The sequence below is a fragment of the Gouania willdenowi genome, chromosome 13 (assembly GCF_900634775.1).
Source record: "Gouania willdenowi chromosome 13, fGouWil2.1, whole genome shotgun sequence".
Taxonomy (NCBI): Eukaryota; Metazoa; Chordata; class Actinopteri; order Blenniiformes; family Gobiesocidae; genus Gouania; species Gouania willdenowi.
The window spans coordinates 39,804,655-39,825,287 of NC_041056.1; the positions used below are offsets into that span (position 1 = coordinate 39,804,655).

The 20,633-nt window shown below is 37.3% G+C and overlaps 2 protein-coding genes across 5 annotated transcripts in view; both read left to right on the plus strand.

The window, feature by feature from the left end:
• Positions 1 to 423: 423 nt before the first annotated feature.
• Positions 424 to 9,579, plus strand: LOC114474024 (uncharacterized). Of its 4 annotated transcripts, XM_028463878.1 has the most exons (7): positions 424 to 594; positions 672 to 746; positions 1,371 to 1,422; positions 1,494 to 1,585; positions 5,771 to 5,855; positions 7,912 to 8,015; positions 8,327 to 9,579. In XM_028463878.1, the coding sequence occupies exons 2-7, from the start codon at positions 708 to 710 to the stop codon at positions 9,557 to 9,559; spliced, it is 1,605 nt and encodes a 534-aa protein (XP_028319679.1). In that variant the 5' UTR covers positions 424 to 594; positions 672 to 707; the 3' UTR covers positions 9,560 to 9,579. The 4 variants fall into 4 exon arrangements, with proteins under 4 accessions (XP_028319679.1, XP_028319681.1, XP_028319680.1 ...); XM_028463880.1 differs by lacking the exons at positions 672 to 746; positions 1,371 to 1,422; positions 1,494 to 1,585; XM_028463879.1 differs by lacking the exons at positions 424 to 594; positions 1,371 to 1,422; positions 1,494 to 1,585 and having other exon boundaries at positions 669 to 746.
• Positions 9,580 to 15,338: 5,759 nt separating this feature from the next.
• The window catches only part of dcst2 (DC-STAMP domain containing 2), a 53,972-nt gene continuing 48,677 nt past the window's right edge, over positions 15,339 to 20,633 (plus strand). The window contains exons 1-2 of the mRNA XM_028463816.1: positions 15,339 to 15,442; positions 17,686 to 17,804. Of these exons, the coding sequence (XP_028319617.1) occupies positions 17,719 to 17,804 (86 nt within the window). The 5' untranslated portion in view covers positions 15,339 to 15,442; positions 17,686 to 17,718. The remainder of the gene's footprint in view (positions 15,443 to 17,685; positions 17,805 to 20,633) is intronic.

The window sequence follows — 20,633 nt, forward strand, 5'->3', positions numbered from 1 at the left end:
ATGCCACTTTTGGCCTGATCCGAGCACTTTTAAAAACCGATTGAGCAGCAGTCTCAAAGCGACAGATTCCACACTCCTTTTCCCAATGATGGGAGTCCCTCCTATCACCTTTCCTATCCACTTTTCCATAACCCCGTGGATGACGTCACAGGGTTAAGGAAAGGTGTTAGGAGAGGTATTAGGAAAAGGTGATCACATTTGTTTTGACGATCAGTCGCACTTCCATGAGGTGACGTAATTTTTTTATGTGAAACTAAAAGAACGTCACATTGAGAATGGTTGATCACACTCACCTTTCACTCAGAAATATGTTGAATAAAACATAAAGTGGCTAAAATATCTCTTTTTCTAGAACCACAGAGTCTGTTTTATGTCAGTTATAATTTGATAATATGTCTTACATATCATATTACATATTGTAACGGTCCAAAACTATAGTTTAATTTAGCCCTTGTTATTTATATGTTTATAACGCCCTCTAGTGTTTTAAATAAAGGTGGAACTTATGTTCTAAATATAGTTCCGCCCGACCTCAATTCGGCGCGTACAAAGCCCAAACAGCGCCAACGGCAGCCACGATTTTCCTGACTTCAGGTAAAATAATAAGTGTTTAATAAAATGTGAAATAATAATAAAGCCCAGATATTTATTTCTATTCTTTGTTTAAACAGCCACTGAGAAAAAGCAGTGCATTTTTTGAGTCTTAGATGAACATTTTAGCCCCTCGTTGGAAGACAGCTCACGAGGTTTGTTTCTTTTTATTGTGTCTGTAATTTTCTTTTCTTGTAAATGCACATGTTAATATATTTTTGTATCTGTTTTTGTGAGCAGTTCTCACGGGTTGTCAAGAGCTAATAAACCCCGTCTTCTCTACCTCGTGCCTATGCCATTCCTTGAGGGTGCTACACATATCATTGTTTTAGATTATTTATTTAAAGTTGTTCAAGGCATATTATTGCATTGGTAATTTACATGATCGTTACTTATAGTGAAAAAAACCCAAACAAATAAAGAAAAAAGTATAGAGACAATAATTATAATAATTTAAAAAGTAATATAGATAAATATGAACAAGGTAGAAAAGATAGAAAAAGTCAAATATAAAGTGTATTGTACATTGTGCATAGTGAATTATATACAGTCCTATTGGCTGTTGAGGAGTCTGATGGCAGAGGGAAAGAAGGAGTTCCTGCATTTCATTCTTCTGGACCTCCGTCCTGAGGGTAGAGGCGTGAACAGACCGTGTTGGGGGTGTGTGGGGTCTTTAATGATGGTGCCAGCTCTCCTGTGAACTCTGCACTTGTAGATGCTCTGCAGAGAGGGGGTGGAGTCCTGGTGATCTTTGATGCTGTCTTCACCACTCTCTGCAGGCATTTACGGTCCATAGCTGTGGTGTTGCCGTAGCACACGGTTATACAGCAGGTGAGGATGGACTCAATGATGCAGCTGTAGAAGCTGGTGAGGACTTTTGGTGACATGTCAAATGTCCTCAGCCTCTTCAGGAAATACAGCCACCGTTGAGCCTCTTCGCCAGCTGTGTGTTGTTGAGGGACCAGGTGAAGTCCTCACTGATGTGGACCCCCAGGTATTTTATACTGCTCACCCTCTCCACTTCCTGTTCCCAGTTAGACAGTGGCTCCTCCTCTCCTTCCTCATGTCCACTATCATCTCCCTGGTCTTGTCCATATTGAGGGTGAGGTCATCAGACTGGCCCCTCCTTCCAGTAGGCGGCTTTGTGTCCGCCAGTGATACATCCTATCCACTACGGCGTCATCTATGAACTTCAGGATGGTGTTGTCCTTGTGGGAGGCGACACAGTCATGGGTGAACAGGGGGTAGAGGACGGGGCTGAGGACACAGCCCTGTGGGGTGCCAACATTTGCATGTATGCTGACTGAGGTCCTGTTCCCAATCCTGACAGACTGAGGCCTGTCAGTCAACAAGTCCAGCAGCCAGTCACAGAGGTGGAGTGAAGTCCAAGGGAAAACAGTTTATGGGTGAGCATGTGATGAATGACTGTGTTGAAGGCTGAGCTGTAGTCCAGGTGAGAGAGGGCAGTGTGGAGGGCAGCAGAAATAACGTCTGAGGTGGACCTGTTGGGACGCTATGCATACTGCAGGGGGTCCAGTGTGTCCGGTATGTGGTTTTGAATGTGGGTCAGCACCATTCTCTTGAAGCACTTCATTATGATTGGAGTGAGTGCTATTGGCCAAACAGGTGGGGGGACAATGGTTGTGGTTTTGAAGCAGCAGGGGATAGTGCTCTGTCTCATGGAGAGGTTGAATAGGGAGGTGAGAACGTCTGTCAGCTCATTTGCACGTGCTCTGAGGGCCCGCCCAGGAATGTTGTCCTGTCCTGCTGCTTTGCAGGAGTTATTTCTCCTCAGGGCATTGTGTACGTGGATTGAGGAGACACTCAGTGGGGGGTGGGGGGCGCCGGGGTGTGTATGCCTTCTTTTTGTGGAGGGTGTTGAGGTCTCAAAGCATGAAGAGAAGACATGAGGTCATCTGGCAGGATGTCTGGGGCGTTGATAATGCTGGAGCTGGTCCTGTAGTCTCTAATATGCTGTAGATCTTGCCACAACCACCCAGAGTCAGCAGTTGAGTAGAGGTCATTCAGCCTCTCTTTGTACTGCGTCTGTCTGCCTGTCCTTAGTAAGATATTTATTAGCCCCATACTGTACTGCTGCCACATACACATTTATCCAAAATGACCACAGCATTTTTATAGAAAAACATTTACCATAAATTAAAGTTATGCTTTTCAGCTTGTAATATTTTTCATTTTTCCTTTCACACACAAACACGCAAACATTCTCACACACTCACACTCTCACATACAGACGCACATTTATATTATTATATATATTTTTGATAATTAAGCCTAACACAGTAACTAAGATGTACAAAACACATGAGATGATAGATAATTGTTTGAATTAAAAAAACAAATATCCTAGCATATAATAATTTCCCTATTAAACTGTCCTGTTATCAAAGACTGTCAACCACAAACTGCCAGGTTGCCGGAATTAAATTATAATAAATTCCAGTTTGCCTGAAGTGTACAGAAAATATATCATGTCTTGTGTATTTTATAGCATATAGCAGGGTTTTTCAACCGTGTGGTTGTGACCCCATGTGGGGGTCGCCTGAAATGTCTAGTAATGCTAAAAATTAAAAAAATATATATATATTAAAATGATATTCTTTAATTTCTACATACATTTTTTTTAATTTAATTCAATGTTTGATTTGATTTGAATTTTTGTAATTTCATTTTCAATTTTATTTACGTCTTTATTGGGATGTATCTATTTCTGCATAAAAAACAATATACAGTATAACATAACAGAGCAGAAAGAGGCTGAAAGCCTAAACCAGTGATTCTCAACTGGTGGGTCGGGACCCAAAAGTGGGTCGCGGACCTGTACTGGGTGGGTCGCGGACAGCTGGTCAAAATTAAATAAATGCTTAATGTCTCTCATGTTGTATTTTATTTTGAAAGAAACTTTTCTTTTGATAGGCATGCTGTGAAATGCAATGTTACACAGGAAAATATTTAGATTTTTGTTGGAAAAAACATTATATATGTATGTTTTGAAAAACTAAATTTTGTTGGCTGAATTCTAAAAAAAAAAGAAAAAAAAAAGAAAAAAGTGGGTCGCGATTTAATGTCCGTGGCAATATGTGGGTCCCAGGGTGGGACCGGTTGAGAGACACAACTGTAAACTATACTTTCACTTTCTCAAATTTAAAACCCTAGTTCATATATATATACAGTATATATAAAAACATTGTTACATATGTGCATTGATACTTGCTATTCTGCATTTGTAACAAATTACAACAAACATCATTAAAAAGAAATAAATAAATAAAAATTTAGAGGAAAAAAAAAGTCTCTGGGTTTACCAGAAATTTGTGATTAAAAAAAATGGGGTCACAAGAAGAAAAAGTTTGTGAACCACTGGCATATAGTAAACACATCATGAAAGGAAACCCAATTTAAGGGTTGAATATGTATCACATTAACAGTGAAAACACATTATTTTATTTAAAAAAAAGGCACTTAAATGAAATAGTTACATTTTAATGACAATTTACAAACCATGACCACTAAAATGAAAAACTACAATTCTACTAATTCCTATCTCACATCATGGTATTCAAACTAGTGGGTGGATCACACTGAAACCACTCCCATAAATACCTATAGTATCCGCCAATCCCACTTCAGTATTCACTCCCCCAGCAGAGAAACACCCAAGCAGCATCTGATACCGCAGTAGTTCTACTTACTCCATCTACAAGGACGCTTCTAGTGGATCAGCGGTATGAAACCCCTCTTTAATTTAATACATTACTAATATTGAATAGATAACAATTCTACTTCTACTACATGATTGAACCGAGACTATGTAGCTCTTCTTTTCCACTCCCACAAACACGTGTCTCTGATGTGCATCGTATGAGCAAAACGAAAAGATATTTTGAGATATTTTTTCTTCTTTTTTCAAATGTAGCAAATATATCAAACAACATGGCTGTTTTTTTACCTGTTTTGTGTGATAAATGGGTTTTTAAAAAACTGGATATTTTGGGTTGTATAGTAAAGTTAGAATTAGTTAATAAATTGATTCTACTTCCGGTCGCTGGGAGACGCAGCTTTGTGTATTTATCGTGTTTAATACATTTATAAAAGTTGGGTATTGTCTGTGTTTTTGTAATAGTGCAGCGTTTTAGTTGTGTTATCATTAAAATGGTAGATTTCCTCTTTTTGAACTTTAATCCCGCTCCGTAAAGCTAAAATATTCTCGTACTCTTCAAACATAGAGCTGGACTTCCTGCTGCGCGCGCATCTATAACGTGGACATGGAGAGCAAGCCACCACGAGGGTAAAGCATGTGTGAAGGTCCAAGGGGCGGGAGATTTAAACCATCATCATCACTCACCAACAAAATGGAGGAACTAGTAGCACTAGTTAGAGCTAAAGTGTTAAACTTTACAGAGACATGGCTCCACATGAACAGGGACGGACTTAGCATTTTGGGGCATTCCCCCCCCTCCCCCCCCCTCTGAAATATTTGCCATTTTAAAGCTCAAGTAACATTTTTTTATGCTCATTTGTTTGTTTGGTATTATTTATTTCAGTTGGATATGTAGATTTTTCCAGTTATTGAATCTACTTGAGCCTAACAGTGTCTCCCCAAAGAGTCTACAACAAAAGCCTTCAACTGAGGCCCTGCTTATATGAGAATGTTTTCTAGGTGCATTCACACCGCAACAACGTTTTGGTGCTTGAAAACAGAACTTTTAAAAAAAATGGGCTCCAGCGTGGAAGTTTTTGAAAACTGGAACCAGAATAAAGCCGATCTCTCTTTAAGTCTGAGGCCATTGTTGCCGACACTATTCACATCTGTGCGTGGTGCGTACAGTTTACATCCAAAGAGTGATGCACACCAACACTCTTACTTGTGTTTGCTTATTTGGATTCATTGCAGAATCATACCGCCATCTATCGGCCTAACATGTTTACTGCATCGTTTTTTATGCTTCCAGCGGTCCCATGGAAACAGGAGATTGTATTGAGAACGTTGCCATATGAATGTGGAATTTTTTGTAATTTATTTATGTTTGTCCTACAGCCTAACATTTTGCAGTATTATCCTATGTAGGTATTTATTGTTCTTCCTGTCTGCTCTTCTATTGTGTTGCTGCAACATGTCAGTTTCCCTTCTGTTGATCAATAACGGTCTATTCTATTCTAGATGCCACGCCTGAAGTCCTACAAGCGTTCCCAGGCAACCAAGCGGAGGTTTGCTGCCCTTCAACAGTCCAGTGATGACTCTGCATGTAAGTTACTCGGGATACCGTAGCTGTAAAAATACTTTTAGATTAGTTATCTTATCATGAATAACAATATTTAAGGGTGTAAAAATGTATCCATCAGATTGATGAATCAATTTATTTTCCTATGATCCAACTACATTGATCTGTGCTCGGCTAGTTGTCCTTCTGATGACACTACTTAAAAGGTAATCAACCGATTGCATCGATACAAGGAAATAATCAATTGGATTTAAGCACAGCAGACTTTATATTATGGTCCTTCTGACAGCGTTCACTGCAGCAGCACATGTAGCATTAGCTCGTTGGCGTTAGCTCTGCAGAAGCCTCATGATCACCATCATGTTAAAAGGAAAAGTATCAGGTTCAACCACTGCTCGTTTAACCTGAACAGATGTTAGTTGCACTTCATTTTTTATGTTAATATTGTATTGTTTTAATGTTGCAAAAACAAAGTAGAAGAGTCGGGTAAACCTAATGTGTATTTTTATTGAAAACATATTGAATATTGAAAATGAGAGGAGGAAAGTTAACATCCTGTTGATTTAAACTTAAGTGTTGGTTTGACTTTATTCAAATAAAATGTGAATACATTTGCCATTAAATGTTACTTATTTATGTCCATAATCAATTCACAGATGATTCCCTTACAACACATATATCAAACTCAAGGCCCGGGGGCCAAATCTGACCCTTTGTGCATCAAATTTGTCCCGTTCAAGACAGTAAAAATGAAACATTTTGTAAATTACCGACTAATTCAGTTGTAGATTTCTCAGCCCCTCCAAATACACATATTTAATTTTTTTAAAAAAGACAATATTTTCAGAGCTTAGTTTTTTTCTTCTTTTACCACACGACAGAAATCATTTTTAATCTAGAATTGTTGAAAGAACTCTAAATTTTTCTGAAATCTGGCAAATTTTTCTTATTATACCATGAAATTTCTTCTAAATTCCCCAAATCAGGGAAACGTAAGTGAAGATCCTGCAGGAACTAGGGATGCAACGATTAATCGTAAGGCAGTTGAAAACCGATTCATAGGTATCACGGTTCACATCGATGCTCTGAAAATTGAATCGCAGTACTTTTTAAACAGCAGAGGGCGCTATATATCCTCATCTAAAAGTGTAGGCGGCCGGCGGAATCTGCTACTACTTTCTTTCTGGCCGCCATCTACTCTTAAACATGTTCATAAATGATTCCTTACCCCTTTAGCACCGAAAGAATATCTGTAATATTACGTGAATATTTGTAAAAGTCACATTTTTCTATTAGCTCTGTCTGCTAGCATACAGTAGTTTCTCTTCTTCACTGCACAGAATAACTGCATGCCAACGACCACTGGGTTACCAGCGCCCTCTGCTGGTCCAAACAAATATCTGACGTAAATAGTTTTTTTTTAAGTCCAATTGTTAAGGCACAAAATACATTTTCAGTTGCACTTTTAAAAAGAAAAATAACTATTATGTAGTTTTGCATTGTTTACTATAGAACCAGAATTTAAATTATTCATTTGTATTATTCCTTTATTTATTTCATTCAAGATTTATTTTTTGTTAAATTGCATTGTTTTGAATAGTTTATCAAGGGATTCTTTTGACAAATAAATATAAAAGGAAAATACTACAGTATTTTTTAGTTTTTTTCCCCAAAAAACAAAAGGAATATTTGTCTACATTCCCATTTTGTAAAATAAATCGTCAGACAATCGTATCGTGAACCCAGTATCGTGAATTGAATCGTATCGGGAGTTCAGTGAATTGTTACATCTTGAGCAGGAACTGATATACTCACAAACTTTATCACCCAAAATCTGTGGCCCACTCAAGCTCAAACACTGTACTGTCCAGTATCCAGGGATTATTTTCACTCACACTGGTTGTTATATTATTAGTTTGGATGAAATCGTTCTAAATGAACCAATATCATTAATGAATCGAATCGGCAACAAATAATCTTGATTTTACTCTAAACATTGCTAAAACGAATCGTTACACCTCTAATAATATTGCATTCCGATGTCATGTGATTTTTAACAATATGTTGTTACTCTATGTAGCACTGGGCAGAGGGTCCCGGTGTTCTGGTCTTCCTGAGCCAACATCTGTTCTGACTGGAAAACCCTGCAAGTTGGTCATCCCAGATGTTTCTCCCACCCAGAAGGTATTTGTTTATAAATAAACAATAACTGCTAGTATGTATGGAGGACAAGCAGCCCCACAATTACATAAATAAATACACCGTTCATTAATTAGGTAAAATGGTCAATAATTCATTAAATCAATTTTACATTTAATTTTCATTCTGAAAAGCATGAAGTATAAATATTTCACTATTTATTTCATAGTTTGGTGTTGCAGCACTTCATGAATTAATTTTATCTGTCAAACTCGCTCGTCAAAGTCTCTAACCCTAACCCTGTGATACAACGTGTACTCAAGCTTCAACATGTGATATTATTGTTTCCTTTGCAGGTGGTGGTAACACTGGCCACGGCAGCGTTTCCACAACAAGCACCTGTAGTGGGAGATAGTCCTGGGGCCAATGGCACATGTGATGTCCATAACAGTTCACACGATGCGATGAATCCTCCACTAACATTCAATCCAATTTGTAATGACGCTGCGAAGCTTTTATGTAAAAACTTGGGTATAGCTTTTCAAAAAACAGAGCATCCCACGTCTACAGACATCGGTTTGTTGGGACCACCGTGTAGCAACTACAAAAACGATGCTGACGCGAACAGTTTTTTTCGTGCATTGTGCCACACTTTAAGTGGGACGCAAAACAAGCACAGAAGAATCCGCTTGGCTGTAGTCAAGCACTTAAAAGAAAACGCAGAGATTTACGAAAACATTTTGAGGCAAGAATATTCTTCAGTGGACCAGTACGTTAAAAGCTCCAAAATGAATAATGTCGGCATTTTGGCAACAGAGGTGGAGATTCAAGCAGCAGCTGATCATTTTGGAGTACATGTTTATATATACTCAAATAATGGTTGGCTTGTATACAAATGCAATAATAACCATGTGTCACAGGGGGTGTATTTAGAAATGTGTCATGGCCGTCATTATGAGTCTGTAGTTTGTACTCAGAGTCCTAATTTGGATGGTTGTTGTCATTATTGTGAAGCGGCTGAAAGTTCTTCAGCTGGGTACAGTCTTAGACGACTGCAAACAACTGCTGATGATGATGATGATATTAATTTTGATGAGGAAACATGTGACATGGAAAAGCAGCTGTCCAATGAGTCGCCCAACCTTCAAAGTGATGGTAGCACGTCATACAATTTCAGAGATAGGTCACAGGTCAAGTCAAAGCAACAACAGTCTAACACTAACCAAGGGAGCCCAAGCATTTTAAAGCATTTGAGACAGAGAAGGGCCGCACACTTTCGAAACCTGTATCGCACAAATGAATCATTTCGGCAGAAAGTGAAAGAACGGCACAGAAAAAAATATAGGGATGATGAAGCTTATAGAACAAAACTAAAAGAAAAGAGTAAACTTAGGTATTGTAAGCAGAAAGAGAATGCACAGGTGCTAAACATGTATCGCACAAATGAATCATATCGGCAGAAAGTGAAAGAACGGCAAAGAAAAAAATATAGGGATGATGAAGATTTTAGAACAAAACAAAAAGAAAAGAGTAAACTTAGGTATTGGACACAGAAATGTGAAAAAAACCTGGAAGAATTACAAATATAACACCTGAGCAAACATGAAGAGCAAAGCAAATATTACCATTATTAACATTTATATAACCTTATATTGTATAAACCTGTGCTGTGCTTGATCACTCTGAGTTGTTACCTGAGTGAAATGTATCTTGTCTTCATTTTTTGCAAAAGATTAAACATTTTGTACAATATCTACCTTCTGTATTGTGCTCATTATGATTGTGTCTGTTTTATATATCAATCAAGGTGATTTTCTAAGAACACACGCACAAAAACGACCTAAATAATGCACTTTATGTTTTAGAACAGTGATTCTCAACTGGTGGGGTGGGTCACAGACAGCTGGTTAAAAATAAAATAAATACTTAATGTCTCTCATGTTGAACTTGTCTTTCATTTTGAAAGAAACTTTTCTTTTGACAGGCATGCTATGAAATGCTCGCTGCACAGGAAATTATATACAAGTGCCTTGCGAAAGTATTCGGCCCCCTTGAACTTTTCGACCTTTTGCCACATTTCAGGCTTCAAACATAAAGATATGAAACTGTAATTTTTTGTGAAGAATCAACAAGTGGGACACAATCATGAAGTGAAACAAAATTTATTGGATATTTCAAACATTTTTAACAAATAAAAAAACTGAAAAATTGGGTGTGCAAAATTATTCAGCCCCCTTAAGTTAATACTTTGTAGCGCCCCCTTTTGCTGCGATAACTGCTGTAAGTTGCTTGGGGTTTGTCTCTATCAGTTTTGCACATTCCTCCTTGCAAAATAGCTCGAGCTCAGTGACGTTGGATGGACAGCGTTTGTGAACAGCAGTTTTCAGTTGTTTCCACAGATTCTCGATTGGATTCAGGTCTGGACTTTGACTTGGCCATTCTAACACCTGGATATGTTTATTTGTGAACCACTCCATTGTAGATTTTGCTTTATGTTTTGGATCATTGTTGTAGGGGAACAAAGTATGATTAATATTCAAAAATATTAATTATTAAATTTTAATATGTTTGTTGCCAGAGGTGCCATCTAGAATTGAGTTTTAAGTGTCCTAGATCACTTTATTTTAATTAATTGTTACAGTTCCCTGTTTTGTAGTGGGTTCTTGACGTCAGAATAGAGGTTTAATAAAGGTTTAAATGTCAACAAAAACACAGCGTTTACAATATGTACATGTTTATTTTACAGGCTATTACCACGATGATAAATTAGGCAGTTTCACAATTATTCACAGTTATTTTGACTCATTGGTATCACACAAAATGTACATTTTAACACAGCTGTATGGTATCTACACATTTTGAGTGTTTTAGATGTTTGCGTGAGTTTGGGATTTATAGGGATTTCCTAACGCTCTGAGGAAGAGGAGGAAGGAAAACGGAAAGTTAAAGTAATGAAATTAATAAAACTTTACCAAAATGAAAAATATGGACTATGAATCTAGAATTTTCGATTGAGAGAATTTGTTAAGTTATAAACCACCTTTTTGCCAGAATTGTGTGTGCGTGCAGTTTTACCCTCCTTCGAACAGGCGTGATGATGACAGCTCCTTCTGCGTAACCAGCAGTGGGTGGGGAAAAAGCTTTTCCTGCGTTTTTCCGAAGACGTTTTCCGCTCATACACTGTACGGGCCCGCGGGATACTGTCGGCCTGGCTGGGGTTCTGGTTCTCCTACACGGCACCACTTCTGGACGTCGATGGGTAGTTTAACTAACATGTTCTCAAATCAAAGATGCTAGAGTTCGTTAAAGCTTACTCATGGGAGGCTATAAAAATTGATTTGTTCCAAAAATTAAAAACTGCTTGGTTAATTTCAAAAATGGAGATAAAACTTAAAGTTAGTCATTATGGAAGTGGCTGGTAGCCACTTCCTGACTGGAGAGAAGTTCAATCAATATCTCAAAAATTCCGCATCACTAAACTGAATAACATCTAACTGTTAAGTCAGATGCAAAGAGGAGGACAAGAGAGAAGTAAGAGCGGAGCAAGAGCGTGGAGCAAGAGACAAGCAAGAAGGTGTGATGGGGGAAGCGCGGCCTTTTATAAACATGTCAAGAGGTTATCTGATTGGTCACAACACATCTGCAGTGTGGGAATGAGTGAAACCTGATTGGCTGGCAGAAAGAAGCGGGAGGCTTAACTTTCCTGTAAAGAAGACAAAATGGTGTGGCTATCCCCACATGTGCTTCTTAAACAAAGAGTCATAAAACTAGATAGGGTGTTACCATGTTAGGTCTAAAATGGAGCATGGGTGTGTGTCAATTGCATGAACCCTTGAAAAATGACTTTCAATTGATTATCCCTTAAATGACTGATTTGAATGATTTCTAGCTTTAAGCATAACAAAGGAGGACAAATACACTTTTGATCAATGATCATGGAATATGAAGTTATAAACATTTCCCTTGAAATGTGATTGCATTAGTGCTTAAACATATCAGATGGAGGCACACGATGAGTCTCTTTCCTGTAGACAAATGGTTAAAATCGAGGTCCCATGTCTGAAATTCGTTTAAATCACAGTTCTGCCTTTAAAGCATCAGATGGTGTATAGGTTTTATTTTTATTTCTTCCTTTTTAATCTTCATGTTGAAGAGGATGTCTCTGGTGTAGGGTGTCAGGTTACATCCCTGTTATCTCTGTGGGGTGTCTGTTCTTTGGGGAGGATGGGTGTCAGCAAAAAGTCTGCAGGCAGAAGGGCTGGGATTTGAAGAAATGTTCCTTGGTCCATTTTGCCATTGTCTGTTTTTGAGTCATAAAAGTGTAATAAAATTCCAAACGTGCGACAGTGTTTTTACCGCCTTTTGACCATCGACCAGGGTTCCTACATTGTCTTGTTGGAAGACAAATCTCCGTCCCAGTCTCAGGTCTTTTGCAGACTCCATCAGGTTTTCTTCCAGAATGGTCCTGTATTTGGCTCCATCCATCTTCCCATCACTTTTAACCATCTTCCCTGTCCCTGCTGAAGAAAAGCAGGCCCAAACCATGATGCTGCCACCACCATGTTTGACAGTGGGGATGGTGTGTTCAGGGTGATGAGCTGTGTTGCGTTTACGCCAAACATAACGTTTTGCATTGTTGCCAAAACGTTTGATTTTGGTTTCGTCCGACCAGAGCATCTTCTTCCACATGTTTGGTGTGTCTCCCAGGTGGCTTGTGGCAAACTTTAAACGACACTTTTTATGGATATCTTTAAGAAATGGCTTTCTTCTTGCCACTCTTCCATAAAGGCCAGAGTTGTGCAGTATACGACTGATTGTTGTCCTGTGGACAGAGTCTCCCACCTCAGCTGTACATTTCTGCAGTTCATCCAGAGTGATCATGGGCCTCTTGGCAGCACCTCTGATCAGTTTTCTCCTTGTATGAGCTGAAAGTTTAGAGGGAAGGCCAGGTCTTTGTAGATTTGCAGTGGTCTGATACTCCTTCCATTTCAATATTATCGCTTTGTTAAAAATGTTTGAAATATCCAATACATTTCATTTCACTTCATGATTGTGTCCCACTTGTTGTTGATTCTTCACAAAAAATTACAGTTTTATATCTTTATGTTTGAAGGCTGAAATGTGGCAAAAGGTCGAAAAGTTCAAGGGGGCCGAATACTTTCGCAAGGCACTATATGTATATATATATATATGTTTTTTTAATTAATAAATGTGTGTTTTCATCAGCTATTTTTGAAAAAATACACTTGAATTCTAATAAAAAGTAGGTCACGATTCAATGACCATGGCAAAATGTGGGTTCTATAGTGAGACCAGTTGAGAATCCCTGTATTAGAACTTTCCTCCATCCCAAGGTAGCCATAGTTGACAGGTATGACTAGAGGTGACTGTCATTTTCTACCCAAAGAGATGATGTTGGCGTGGTGACATCTTCATCCTCAACACAAAGTGTTGTATAGTATTGTAAAGTGTTGATAATTAATCAACAGCTTGATTTGAACTGAGCATTAACACGATGAGATTTGAAACATATTTCCACAGCCAAAACGAAACTTAAAAAAATCAAATCAAATCTAAATGTGTGGCTACTTTTACAGTTATGATTTGGGAGTGGGGAAATAAATGTGTAAATCGTATTAATGCAAACGTGACATAAGTTACAGCTAGTGTGGCAGACCACAAGCTAGCACCAGCCCCCAAAGCATTACTGACACTTATATCATTTTAAAACCTCCAGAATTAATCAAATGTAGCCTATACTAGTAACAACAATACGAAAGCTAAATAACAAACCTGAATGTGCTTCTTCAGATTGGACGGTGAATTCTTGAATGCTAAAAGTTCGTGTTTTTTGGGCAAGCACAGGATGCACTGCATCCGCCACGAATCATTCTTATAGCCAACAACAACAAAAAGTTCTTTCAGGTAAGGTCATAGGTGCCGTGTTTCTTGTCTTTTGGTGTCTGTGGTATCATCCTCGATGACGCTGTCCTGCTCACTTTCCTCTATACCGACTCATTCACAGTCACAAGTAACAAACACGGCGTGACTATCCATGTGCTTGACTAGCTTGCGTCCTCTAGCTTCCTGTTTTAATTTTTTTAGCTTCCTGTTTTTCAGAGCTGGTTGGCCCGGGTTTTTACGTTGTGTTGTCGCTCACCTTTGGAGATTTTAAAAGCAACGACCTGATTTTTAAAAAATGTAAGAAGTAGAAAGTACAGATACTTGTGTTTTAAAAGTAAGGAGTAAAAGTAAAAAGTCGCAACAAAAAAAAAATACTCAAGTAAGTACAGATACCTGAAAAAGCTACTTAAGTACAGTAACAAATAGGGATGTAGCGATTCACTCAACTCCCGATACGATTCACGATACTGGGTTCACGATATGATTCTCTCACGATTCATTTTACAAAATGGGACTGTACTTAAATGAGTGAAAAATATTCCTTTATTTTTAGAAAATACTGTACTATTTTATTTTTATTTTTCATTGTCAAAAGAATCCCTTGATGAACTATTCAAACAATGCAATTTAACTAAAAATAAATCTTGAATGAAATAAATAAAGGAATAATACAAATGAAGAAGCCTATTCATTTAAATTCTGGTTCCATAGTAAACAATACAAAACTGCATAATAGTTTTTTTTTTTTTTTTTTTAAAGTGCAACTGAAAATGTATTTTGTGACTTAACAATTGGACCTTAAAAAAAAAAAACAGTGCACTGTATTTGCGTCAGATATTTGTTTGAACCAGCAGAGGGCGATGGTAACCCAGTGGTCGGTTGGCATGCAGCTAAGTGTAGTGAAGAAGAGATGCTATGCTAGCAGACAGAGTCAATAGAAAAACGTGACTTTTACAGATATTCACTTAATATTACAGACATTCTGTTGGTGCTAAAGGGGTAAGGAATCATTTATGAATATGTTTAAGAGTAGAAGGCGACAAGAAAGAAAGTATTCGCAGATTTCGCCCGCCGCCATGACTTCTGAATAGCGCCCTCTGCTGGTTAAAATAAAGTACTGCGATTCAATTTTCACAGCATCGATGTGAACCTTGATACCTATGAATCGATTTTTAACTGCCTTACGATTAATCGTTACATCACTAGTAACAAAGTACAAGTACTTCGTTACTTCCCACCTCTGACTTTGTGACGTCACACCTGGTATTATCACTCATTTATTGCATCATTACGCTCTATAGTTGTTTATTCTGAGTAAAAGGTTGTAGTCGGACAAAGGACGTACTTTAAAACAGAAAGAAGAGAAAGGTGCAACTTGAGCCAGAAAAAGTTTGAGAGCCACTGACTCCGCCCACTTCCGATCCAACCAATCAGCGCAGCGCAGACAGATGACGCTGGGTGTCAATCACTGAGACGTTAACCTCCCTCAGTGTGAGGGTGAAACCGTGTCCGTGTTGGTTTGAAACCCGTCCTATGAACTGAGAAGCATCTGGTCTGAGGTGATACAGGTGAGGATTCTGCTCTACAATAACTCACTATCTCCAATCACAGCTAACGCACACAAAGGCTACAAACCTCTTTGTTTCCTATCGGCCTCCAATTAAGGTCAATGAAAAGCATTTTAAACCTTCGTATTAACACATAACATAACTTTTAGAAACTATTAGAAAGTATAAAAGCTTTACAAACTGGTAGTTGTACATGAAATGATCCGTGTTCATCTGAGTCACTCACTGAATTGATTTGGTTAATTTGAGTCATTTGAATCCCCATTTTCCCTTAAACAGCCTGCATGTTTACCATATTATATTAATAACATTTATTATATTACATATCATTTTTATTTATTTTATTTTTAACCCTTTAGCACTGACAGGCAGCTTTTACCACTAAAATGTGATCATCTGAACTGAGGACCAAATGATCAACATTCATATCATTATTTAGAACAGGTATAGGCAAGTGGCGGCCCGGGGACAGCATGCGGCCCTCGGTTTAATTTTGTGCGGCCCTCAACACAAATCCACCAGAAATTGGAAGTGATGTGAATTCCAACATAATACACAAATCAACTCCAAAAACACACAAAACAACTGCAAAATGCACACAATGATAACAAAAATACACAAAGCAACAAAAAAAAACAGATTTCCAGAATACACACAAAATGACATCATATACACAAAAACAACACTTGAACTGACAAAACAACAAAAATTACAGAAAAAATGCCCAAAACTACAAAAATACTGAAAAAAAGCACAGATTGACAATAAACAAAATGCAAGAAACAACATACAAGAAATTGCAAAAAAAAAACACACATACACATCATGACTCTTGAAATACATAAAATGCCATCAGAAATTCCCAAAATGACAGAGAAATACACAAAATGACTCCAAAAACACACAAAATGACTAAAAACTCAGATGTTTATAATGTGGTCCTCAGATCAGACAATCACATTTTTGTGGCCCCGCTGTGCCCATCTAATGACCAATCTGAGCATTAACACAGGAAACAAAGGATTTTTGTGTTTTTGGAGACATTTTGTATATTTCTCTTTTGTTTTAATGTATTGTAGCTGTTGTTTTGTGTATTTTTGGAGTCGTTTTGTGTATTTTTGGAGTCATTTTGTGTATTTTCATTGTCATTCTATGTATTTTTCTTTACTGTTTTGTTGTCGTTTCATTCATTTTTGGAGCCATTTTGTCTTTTCTGTATTTTGGAAGTCATTTTATGTAACTTTGTTATAATTCTTTGTATTTTTCTATGATTTTGCATATTTTCCTATATCTTTTCTGTGTATACTTTAGTGTCTTGTGTGTTTTTGTTGTCATTTTGTACATTTTGGAGCCATTTTGTTTCTTCGTTGTCATTCAATGAATTTTTTGTTGTTTTCATTTTGTATATTTTTGTTTATTTATATGCATTATTGTTGTCATTACTTATGTTTCTGCAGCCACTGCATGTGTTGTGGTTTTTTGTTTTGTTGTGGTTTTGTGAATTTATGTTGTTCAGAAGTCATTTGATGTAGTTTTGTTGCCATTTTTGTTTAATTCTGTTGTTTTGTGTGCTTTTGCATTATTTCCAATATCTTTTGTGTGTATTTTATAGTTGTTTTGTGTGTTTTTGTTGTCATTTTGTATATTTTTGTGTATTCATATGCATTATTGTCATCTTTTCATTTATGGTAAATTAACTTTATTTATATAGTGCTTTATCCCCACACTGAAGTAATCCCAAAGCGCTTTACATATCAGCTCATTCACCCATTCGCACTCACATTCATTGGGATGCCATACAAGGCGCTAGTCAACCACTGGGAGCAACTTAGGGTTCAGTGTCTTGCCCAAGGACACGTAGATAGGTATAGACTGGGATCAAACCCCTAACCTCTTGATCAGAAGACGACCCCTCGACCACCTGAGCCATTTTTCTGTCACTTTTGTCTAATTCTGTTGTTCTGTGTGCTTTGTTGTCATTTTGTGTATTTTTGGTTTTAATTATGTTTATTTTCCTGTATTTTTTGTGCATATTTTGTTGTCTTTGTGTGTGTTTTTTCAGTCATTTTGTGCATTTCCTTTAGGGGGGGGGGCATGCAAAATTAGACCAAGGGCTTTGTGTGGCCCCTGAGCAGATGCTGACTAATTGCATATAATGTGTTTTCTGTTGTTTTGACAATTATTCCTAGGCCAGAATGTGTTATGTTTGACAGCTCTGTGTAACAACCGTTGTCTCCTGGCAGAAATCATCTGAGTTGGTGTAAAAGTGCTGAACGATGACGACTGAAACGTCTGGCCTCAACGTCAACATCCAGATGGAGAGGGGCGGAGTCACACGCACTGCAAGAGGAACCCTGAACTTGTGAGTTTATTATTATTATTATTAATAATAACTCAGCTGTTTATTAACACACTAATGCTCCACTAATACTCAAACTAGGATTAAAACACATCATATTCACATTTAAAAACATGAAGTTGTTCTTTGTCAGTAATCTTAAGAGGCAGAACATGATGTTAAATAATTTAATCAGAAGTCATCAATGTGTGTGACATTGAAACATACCAACACCTGTTAAATACTTATTTAGAAGCTGCAAATGGAGCTAACAAGCTAACGTTAGTCCGACAGCAACATCACAGTAATATAACATGCTCTGTTAAAAGTATATTACTGCAGCGCTTCTCTCTCTCTCATTGTGCGCAAACCTCAGCAGCAGCAGCAACAACACAGTGTCACTACACACGAACAACACATTCACCACAGAGTTCTAGTGTAACAATTACAAATCAAACATAATGTAAATCAAGCAGCAGTAATTACCTTTCAAGCAGAAAAGTCACCAATTCTATCTTCTACTCCTCCACACCATACACTGTAAAAAAAAGAAGGCGCTCTAGCTCCAGGAAAGGGGCGGGGCCTGTGAGCAACAGATGTCAGACAGCCCATCAAACACAATCCTGGCTCTGATTGGTTCTGCAGGAGCTGCAGGGGGCGGGGCTCAATGAGTCTGTTTTTTTTTTCATACAAACTACTAGTTTGATGTAAAGCTGTCCTTACATAGTGACAGCTTTAGCAAATATGACAAAAAGTCACTTTAATAAGAGTTGCAGACTGCACCTTTAAAGCACCAATAAAGTGTCCTAAGTTTTAGGTTTCCTGTATAGCAAAAAGAAAAAATGTCCAAATTCAGCAGTTTTTTTAATATTTAAATGTAAAAATATCAATCTAAAAATAAATTGTAACAGCATACAGGATAAAAGCTCCTATAAGTCAAACATTCTACAAAAAAATAAAGTGCAGCATGTGTAACGTTTTCAAAAGTCAACGAGTGTTGAGTTCATTAGTGACTGGTTTTTATTGATGTCCAATGACCAGGCCCCGATGTCCCTTGGGGCCCATAACAGGCCCCTTATCTTTGTATTTTGGCTTATTTAAAGTATTTTATTTACATAATCTCTTAAAATAATAGCATCAGAGTGCCTAAATTTATGAAATTCTCACATCTTGACAGAGTTTAGCTGATTCCCTCCCCAGCTTATACAGTATATTGATTTGATATTGTGTGTGTGTGTGTGTGTGTGTTAATTACACCTATTTATTTTTTTACATTTTTTTCAGACATGTGACATTTAATAAATTTTGTGCAATCACATACATTAACTATTCCTATACCTACACACATCCAAATATATATATATACCATTTCATGTGAAAAAATTAAATTAATTATATCTTATGAAAATATAGTTCATACAAAAAAATATATAAACTATGTTTAATTAGACCCACACATACTGATCAACATACATACATACATACAGTACATACTGGTACATATCTGAAGTCTAATGGGGAAATAAGCAGGGGATCCCAAACGTTTGACCGGAAGTGTAATATAATTATTAGTAAGTGCAGTGTTATCATGATACCTCTGACTTTTATAATAGGGATGTCCCGATACAACTTTTTCACTTCCGATATGATGCCGATATTACAGCCTTGCGTATCGGCCGATACCGATATTGATCCGATACGATATCAGCATGAATCATCCATACTTTTATTAGTTATTTTGTTGTGTGGAATTAGGGGTGAGCGATATGGGAAAAATATCATATCACGATTTTTTCTTTGTGAAATCACAATCACGATTTTATCACGATTTTCTTCATTCAAATCATTTAGACTATTTTATATTTATTTACCAATAAAACAAACCAAATCCCTAAATGGAAAAAGGGATTAAAGATCATTTAGGTCAAGGTAATTATCTTTGTTTTTGTTTTGTTTTTAAATTGTATGTAAACAATTCATCAAACTGGTTCTTAATACAATTAACATCAAACAAAAAGGCTGACATGTTATTTTAGTCACACAGTCTTTTTACTTTGTTTAACTAAAGTGGTGTAGCATTAGCATTAGCAACACTTGCTACATAACAAGGCAGCATATCAGTCTAGTGATTTCTATTTGTTATTGAGGTAACACACTCATATTAATAAAATCCTACTTTAAACAGTGTTTGAACGCCTCATTTCACACAGTTTAGACAATCATATCTATTACAAGATAAAACGTTGCTGCTTTGGTTACATTAGGCCTGGGTAATATGGACCAATATTCATATATTTATATTTTTCCTCAAAATGGCAATAGGTGATATAAACTCAATTTATTTTATTTTTTATTTTTTTCCATAGTTTCACAAGAAAAACAATAATGGGTCAAAGTCAGTGGAGAAAAATGCCACAAAGACCCTTTTATTAATCACTAGCAGCACAATAACAACATTTTGTGTCACTTTTGACTTTTTCCTTCATTAAGGCTGAATTGTGATTAAATTATGTAGTGTTGCTTCTTTCAGGACAGCTCTGAGTTGCTGAAAGTAGTTTTTAAAGTAAATCACATTCAGGACACTGTCTCTTTAAGAATGTGGAAATTGCCCCGTTAGCTACAGCAGCAGCAGATCTCTGCTACAGCGCAGCGGTAGAGAGTTAGTTATAGAAGAGAAACACATGCAATGTTTTCTCAAACAGATTCAGTGTTTTAACACTCAGAACTGATGGAGTTTAACAGACAGACAGACAGACAGACATCTGCACTGAGCCTCTGACAGACAGTCGCTAACACGGAGGAAGCAGCACAGCTACAGTAACTGTGTGTGTCCGTGCACTGGGGGGAGCAGAG

Coding starts and splice junctions, on each gene's coding strand:
- LOC114474024 (XM_028463878.1), top strand. CDS start 708: ATGAACATTTTAGCCCCTCGTTGGAAGACAGCTCACGAG. Junction 1,423..1,493: donor AGCACACGGTTATACAGCAG/GTGAGGATGGAC, acceptor AAATGTCCTCAG/CCTCTTCAGGAAATACAGCC. Junction 1,586..5,770: donor TCACTGATGTGGACCCCCAG/GTATTTTATACT, acceptor ATTCTATTCTAG/ATGCCACGCCTGAAGTCCTA.